At 44.5% G+C, this 7,513-nt stretch overlaps 1 protein-coding gene across 5 annotated transcripts; it reads left to right on the forward strand.

Moving 5' to 3' along the window:
- Positions 1–8: 8 nt before the first annotated feature.
- On the forward strand, positions 9–6,955 carry TAC1 (tachykinin precursor 1). Of its 5 annotated transcripts, none has more exons than XM_008629926.2 (6): positions 9–61; positions 769–906; positions 1,038–1,134; positions 1,752–1,775; positions 3,427–3,480; positions 5,705–6,955. In XM_008629926.2, the coding sequence occupies exons 2-6, from the start codon at positions 784–786 to the stop codon at positions 5,752–5,754; spliced, it is 348 nt and encodes a 115-aa protein (XP_008628148.1). In that variant the 5' UTR covers positions 9–61; positions 769–783; the 3' UTR covers positions 5,755–6,955. The 5 variants fall into 5 exon arrangements, with proteins under 5 accessions (XP_008628148.1, XP_017584803.1, XP_017584804.1 ...); XM_017729314.1 differs by having other exon boundaries at positions 37–101; XM_017729315.1 differs by lacking the exon at positions 9–61 and adding an exon at positions 137–335.
- The last annotated feature ends 558 nt before the right edge of the window (positions 6,956–7,513 follow it).

The following is a 7,513-nucleotide window of genomic DNA, read 5'->3' on the forward strand; positions in this document are numbered from 1 at the left end:
CCGCCCCCGCCCCCCCCGTCGAGCCGGTGCGTGCGCGGCGGGAGCCCGGCCGGCCGTGCCTGTGTGTGAGGGGTCCGCTTGTCCTGTGGTTGTGAGCGGCTGTGCGTGTGTACTTCTTTGTCCCAGTCTTGATGTGTGTGCCTTTATGCGGGGGGTGGGGGTGCCTATACGCGCTTGTGTGTCTGCCCGTGCGTGTCCCTGGATGTGCCAGCATGTTCTTGTGCCTGTCTTTATGTGCCTATCCGGATGGGCGAAGGGATGAGCGCGCACCTCTGGCTATGAGTCTCTGTGTGTGTGTGGACAGCTACGTCCGTACACGGGTGTGAGCATTTAAGGTGTGTAGCTCTTTGTATGAGTTTGTAAGTGGATGCCTGTGTACCTGGATGCGTGTATGAGGGGGATGCACCTGGCTGCGTGTGTATATCTGGGAAAGTGTGAATGTCTAGATGTACACAGACGTGTGAGGGTGTGTTTATGCCTTCCCCTGTATGTACGTGTGCGGAGGGGTACCGCTGGCTGTGCGTGTCTGTGTGTCTGCGCGCTGGGGTGCACACCGAGCTGTGTGCCAGTCTAGTAAAGGTGGGGGATGTGCGCATCGAGAGGGGTCTGTAGCAGTCGGGGCAGGGCGGCGGAGTAACTCGGCGCGTGTGGGGCTATCCGTGAGAGGGAGGGCGTGCCCAGGTGTGCCCCGGGGCGGCTGTGTGAGAGTGCGTGCAGGGCTGTGCGCACCCGCCCCGGCTGCCAGGGCTCCAACTTCTGCCCCCACAGGACGTCGAGGCGGCGATGAGGCTCCCGCTGGCTTTCGCCGTGCTCCTCCTGGCCTCGGCGCAGGCGTTGGGCGAGGAGATGGGAACCACGGACGACCTCAGCTACTGGTCCGACTGGTCCGACAGTGACCAGGCGAAGGTGAGCCCCGGCGGCCCCGCGGGGTGGGGCAGCGAGGGGTTCGGTGCCAGCGGCTCTGCGGTGCCGGGCACTGCCCCGGGCGGGTCTGAGTGGGGGGTCCGCACTGAGCGCCGCCCGCTGTCGCCCCGTAGGAGGAGCTGCCGCTGCCCCTGGAGCACTTCCTGCAGAGAATGGCCCGGAGACCCCGGCCCCAGCAGTTCTTCGGCCTCATGGGCAAGCGGGATGCCGGTGAGCGGGGCGGGGGGCTGCCTGCTGCTCAAGCCTCTCCGCACGCCTCTTCTCCCAGCGCCTGCCCAAACTTTTCACGGTTATCGCTCGGGTTTAATGTGTTACATCTTTCTCATAAGCCGCCATGAGGCTAGTTTGGGTTTAGGCTTTTTTGGTTGTTTCTTTTAAGTTTTATATGAGTTAAACTCACCGATTGGAAAAGAGGGCTTTAAGGTCTTAAGTGTGCACCAGTTACAGCACGTAAATCCCAGTAAGGAATAGCAGGATAACTCATAGGTCAGCATACATGCCACTGAATGACCCACGTGTGGAAATGGGTTGAGTATACAATTATTGTTATGTTTTCTACATGTTTACTGCACCAAGAATTGATCTAAGAAATTGAAGCTAAACTAATCTAAATTGTGTGGGCTAAGCTGAAACAAGTCTTTGTAGTCTTTTCAAAGAAAAATGCAGTTGTAAATAATCACCTTAAATTCCCTTAAGTGGAATATGGATAGGTTTGGTTTTTTGTTTGATTTTTTTCAAAGCATCGCAATAGCATCATACGTATATGCCAATCCTTTTTTAACAACTCTTTTTTTTTTTTTTTCTCTTTCCTCTCCTCTTCCAATCAGGATATGGCCAGATCTCTCACAAAAGTAAGTTTAAAAAATACAAATATTTTAAGTAATCATTAGAAGATATTCAAATAGAGAATAGTGTATTTGACTGGCTTATTTAGAAGGTGACTGGTTTCAGCTAGGGACTGGCAGCACCGCTGGTGGAGAAATGATCTGTTAAAGAATTGAAACCTCCCCCTCAGTGCCACTGTGAGCCTGTATCTCATCTGAGCTGCTGCAAGCTTTGAGATTTCAATCCATATTAATGTGCGGATGTTGCAGCTCTCCCTTATTTCCCAAGGGGGGGATTTTGTAAGCCTTTCTCATTGGCGAGGCAGGCTTACTGCCAGACTCTGAGAGGAGCAATTAAGATGGCAAAATCTGGAAAATTAGAGTAATGAATTCCCAAGCCCCCAGGAATGCTTTCATGGGAGCGCCCATGTCCTCACATGTGAGACATTGTATCTGTGCTCTGAGCATTGCCTGGCTGGGAGTCAGACCCCTGCTCACAGTAGGGGCTGCTTGATGATGTGCTGCCATAGGAAGAGCCATATCTTTTTCCATTAATAAGTGTGCCTTGCTCTGCTTCTGTGTACCACCAAGCAGGAGATGGTATCAGCACTGTGGTGTTACCTTGCTCTGCACAGTGGTAGTTTTATTTTCTGAAATTGTCTCATGATGTTTATAGAGAAACTGGAAGATTTTTGTAAAGTAAAAATGATCTTGCATTCTGTGAAACCTTCTCTGTCCACAGAGGTCAACAACTGTCCCAGTGTTCTATTATCCACAAGAAGCTTTCTCTAGGGTTAAGTACTGGAAAACCAAATAAAGAGTCTGATACAAAGCTCATGCCAAATTATCTGCTGACTAAACTAAAAAATTATAGTTTTCTGAAACTGCTTCAGCTTGAATTAACACACGTGAGGTCTGAGGATCTTGCTTTGTGTATGAATTCTCCAAGCAAAATTCTTTCCAAAGAGAAACTTCTAAGTTTGTCTCAAAAGCCGGTTTAGATAAAGAAGAACGGTTCATTTTCATTCCTTATCTGGAACTGTAGCTACTACTATAACCTGGTATGTACTGTAGGCCTAAACTTGGAGTTAATTTATCCTCGACACTTCCAGTGTCTTGAGAAGTACTAATGGACAGGAAGGTAATACCTGAACTTATAAATATTCCAAAAATAGAGCCAGACTGTCTAGCTCAGATGTGTCGAGACATAGTCCCATTGGCTTCTTCTCCAGTAAGGGCTCCACCTGACCTGCAAGGGAGGATTTTCTTCCACGTTACAGAAATAAAACAACAGGTAGAAGAGATGCATCATGCAGATGCAGGCTATACCAAGACACTGCCTCCTTGTGCATTTGCTCAGATCAATAGGAATTGTATGGGGAGAGAAATAAGAATCTGTTAGTGGCCACTGTTTTTCCATAATACTTAAAAAAAATCCCAAACCAAAGATCTGTCTAAGCTAATGAGAAGATGTCCACTAACTGGCCTGTGCCTTGGTCTATCCTGTTTAGTCTGATTAGTCAGACTGATGTTTGTTCTCTGTTGTCTGAGTGATGTGAACAACTGGTCTGTGAGATAAACAGTTTTGGAGCCTGTCTTCTTTCCTTGCAAGAACCTGTTATTTTAAAAGCCTGCCTAGTTAAAATGTATTAAAACACCCCTAAATATATTTTTTCAGGACATAAAACAGACTCCTTTGTTGGACTTATGGGCAAAAGATCTTTAAATTCTGGTATGTATTTGACTAAATCTGATACTTAGTGAAACACAGCCTCTTCATTCCGCTGCCTCTTCTCTCTCTCCCAGCGGATGGAAGAAGCAGTCTTTATGTAGTGCAGATCCAGAGTTCTCTGAAAAAGAATCTGGGTTTTCTTTGTTACCCAAGATATTTCAGAGTTCCCTTCACTCCAATGCTTGAAATGACCAGGCTGGTCTGAGCTGCAGGCGAGCTCAGGTAGCATTCCCAAGAGCACTTTCATTACTGCCCTGTCTTTGCATGTTCTGCTAGTCCCCAAAGTGCTAGTGAAAGAGAAACCCCTAAATTTTACTGACATATCAAGAAAAATTTGGAGGTTGAAAATGCAAGGGTCATTTAAAATTGTGGTCTAAATCCAGATCTCATCAGGTAAAGGGATATCTTCTCTGGAGACCATTATTCCTAACACTAGGAGTAGAAGGTGAAAGAACAGAACTTTGCCATTAACACCAGCTCATTCTGCAGATCAGGCTGTTAAACATTCACAGCATCTTCCAGCTTTTCACTTCACCTAAAGTATTTTATACTGAGTGGATACTGTGAATTTATTTTCCCATAGCATCCATGCAGGGCAGAATTCTCTTCTCCCCTCATGTGCAGAAGCCCTCTGGGATACCGGAGACTCCCCATAGCTCTACCTTCCTTGTGCTATAGGACTGTACTGAGGAAATCCCTCACTGTGAACCATAAAGTATGAGTTGATTCTCCAGGATAAGAATTTAAAAAATAAAAAACCTAATATGTATTTAATGTCTCTGAAATAGTTCTCACTGTTTCATTAAATGGATGATAAAAGTTAAGTTACTAGCTGACACCTTTATATTATGTGGATACGTGCTGTGATCTATGTTCTGCAATTATGGTTGTCAGTAACTTTTATTTTCAATTAAACCCCCTTCAAGACTAGTAATGTTGCTCTCTGCATTATTTTGCAAATTGCTATGTATCATGAATAATTTTGTACAATTTTCTGTGGTGGCAATAGCTGTTAAATACATAATACCTGTAAATACATCTGCTATCACAAAAGCAAATAGCCTGTAAGTAATAAATTTGGGTTGGTTTCCACTGGGATTACATTTACATTAATATGAGAATGTAAAGTACAGAAAATGTTTTTTAAAATGCAAAGATTTTACTGCTGTAATTTCAAAATTTCTGGTATAGTGAGGATACTGTAATGTGATATTTCTAACAAAACGGGAATAATTGTTTTACTCTGTTGGACTATGCAATACCTGTCTGACAGGTAAAACTAGAATTCACAGCTTTTCCGCCTGATTCCTTGAGGGGGAAATCATAAGCAGTTGCTTCTGCTCCACTAGAGGAGAAGATGGGTCCTAAGGACTGTGTAATCAAAGCAAGATCAGGAATAATAAGTGCTAGGACTACCCTCACTTCTCCCTTTTGGAAGATATTTAATTGGGCCCCACCTTCACCCCATGCTGTGGCTTTCTTCTGCAAAAAGCCCCTGAGCACCCTGGCAATGTGCAGGAGTTCACGCTGTCCCTCTGGGTGTGAGCAGGATGCTGATTTACAGCCTCATGTGCCAAAGCAGGGTAAGGGGGTGCTGATGTCTCAGTCCCTGGTTTGGGGACAGCCTTGCTCAAGAAGGGCTCTCTAGGTTTTGCTCTCATTTTAAAAGAACAAGAAGGAGAGATCTACCACTACTAAACATAAGTTACTTATGACTAATTTAGCCTGCAGCTAGTTGATGTGGTAGTCTAAGTACATCTGAGGAGCTTGGCTCCTGCCGCATTTTAATAGTAAAATTATCCCTGCGTGCAGGGCTTGTGGACAGGGAGAGTTTCAAAGAGCTGATGGTACTGGAATGAAGGTGGATATGTCTGTGCAGAAAGCCTCTACCACAAATTGACCTGAATGCTCAGATCCCATCGCTTAGATGAATTACTGGGATGTAAAGTGGCTCTGAGATAATGGTGCTTCAAGCAGCTCAGCAGACAAAAGGTAGAAAACACTGCTCAGACCTTCAGCGTCCTGGAGGACAGTGTAGTCAGAGAGGTAAAACCAGATCAAAGCAGCTCAGGGCTGGGCCAGGAGCCCTGGTCTCTGTTCCAAACATGCTGCTGGGGTCTGGTGATGCCCCAGCTGGCTGCAGATCTCTGACTGACACTTCTCGTGCTTGCTGGGGTTTATGCCAGTCTGTACCTTGTGCTTCAATCTGCTTCTTTTTTTGCAGGGTCCTCCGAAGGGAGCATAGCACAGAATTACGAACAGAGGCGTAAATGAGACATTCCTGTGCGTTATTTATTAAACTTCATTTGTTCTAATGCAGTGTAATATAAACTAACCGCTGTATGAAATAATTATTTAATAACTGAAGGGGTTTGGTTTTTTGAGTTGTACATTCAATAAAATTATTATTTTTCATATTGTGGCAGTGATACCTGTTGTGTAGGTGTGTTGTGGTTCTGAAAGGACCAGCAACCCAGGTGATGTCTCACAACAAAGCACATTGTTTGATATGACCTGTAAAGTTATGTTTACTAAAAAAGCAAGTATTCTTTTGTCCATTGGAAGTGAGTCTATCAGCTTCACAGCTAGTGCAGACCAGAACTGACGTTCAGTCTAGTGCCTCAATTTGTTTTCATGGTTTATAATGTACTGTAATTTCTGTATCAAAAAATATATTTGTATCATTGCAGCATGTTTTATGTTCTGTGATTATGTTATCAATATATTTTAAAAAAGGGAATGGGTAATGTTTGAATGGGAGTCCAAGGTCTTAATTTCATAGTCTGGAATTTTATGATAGTAACATTTTAAATAAAAACTACTCTGGGGCTTTTGCAACATCCTTCCTTTGGTGAAAATGATGGAGTTATTTCCCATGTTGGTCTGGAATGAGATTTGGATCCAAGCAACAGTGGTCTGAGACTGGAAAGAAATATCAAATTAATGTTTTCTTTTTGCAGGGAGGCTCCTCATGTGTATTTAGTGAATGTTTGAGGGATTTGTTACTGGAGATAGGAGTTCCTGGGACTGCTCCAGGTCACACAAGGTGCCGTCCCTTCTAAACCCGACGGAAGTCATGAAGCATGCTGACTGAATGGAAAGAGCATAATGTATCCCCCAGCCCCAAGGGGAATAATTTGCTGTGGAATTAATCCAGTATTGTAGGTTTATTATTTGAAAGTATGCTCTTAATAAACTCTGTCCCTCAGATTTATAATAAAGCACCTGTTGGTGTGAATCCATGCAATATAAAAAAAAAAAAAAAAGTGACTGTAATTATATTTTTAATTAAAATATCTGATTGCTATATATCCAGGATAGTCCTGAAATGCTATATCCATCTCACCAGATGCTAAGGCAGCTGGAGTTCTATCTTCTTTCCCCCTGCTACAAGCTGTACTTCTCTGATGCTATGATGCAAACTTTCATTGCAGATGAATCACCAATAAAAACAGTGTATACAAGCTAAATTTAATACAAAGGGACTCACTGCTTGTTGTTTTCCATTTTGGAAATGAACTTCTAAACCTCTATTTTCAAGGTTACCTAAGGCATCATCACAACTACCCCCAGTAGGAGCAGCTGGGTACAGGACCTCACTCCTGCTACGTTAGAAGCAGCATGTAAGCCTGCCCATGCTTAAAACAGATCCCACTTTCAGCTAGGTAGAAGCCAGATCTAACAGGGTGGGGGGGCTGCATGGTGGAAAAACTGGGGTGGACTTGTGGCAGGGACCACACTGATGTGAGACACTGGGGCTGTACTGGCATTCTGGCAGCTCTTTGTCTTTCCAGGGCTAATTTTCTGACTAATAAACTTCTGTATGAACTCCCACTGAGCTCAATGAGGAGGAGAAGCTGACTGCTGGGATAGCAGCACAGCAAAAGGACTGTGGAAATCATGTTGAGTAATGCTCAGTGAAGGGTAAAAAGAGAGAAAAACTCTAAAATGCTGTTACCCTTGCCTGAAGGTCCCCAATGCTCACAGAGCTCACAGTCCATGTGCTGAATTGTGAGACACAGAGAGAAGAGCA

The sequence above is a fragment of the Corvus brachyrhynchos genome, unplaced genomic scaffold, assembly GCF_000691975.1.
Source record: "Corvus brachyrhynchos isolate BGI_N302 unplaced genomic scaffold, ASM69197v1 scaffold142, whole genome shotgun sequence".
In the NCBI taxonomy this organism is placed as follows: domain Eukaryota; kingdom Metazoa; phylum Chordata; class Aves; order Passeriformes; family Corvidae; genus Corvus; species Corvus brachyrhynchos.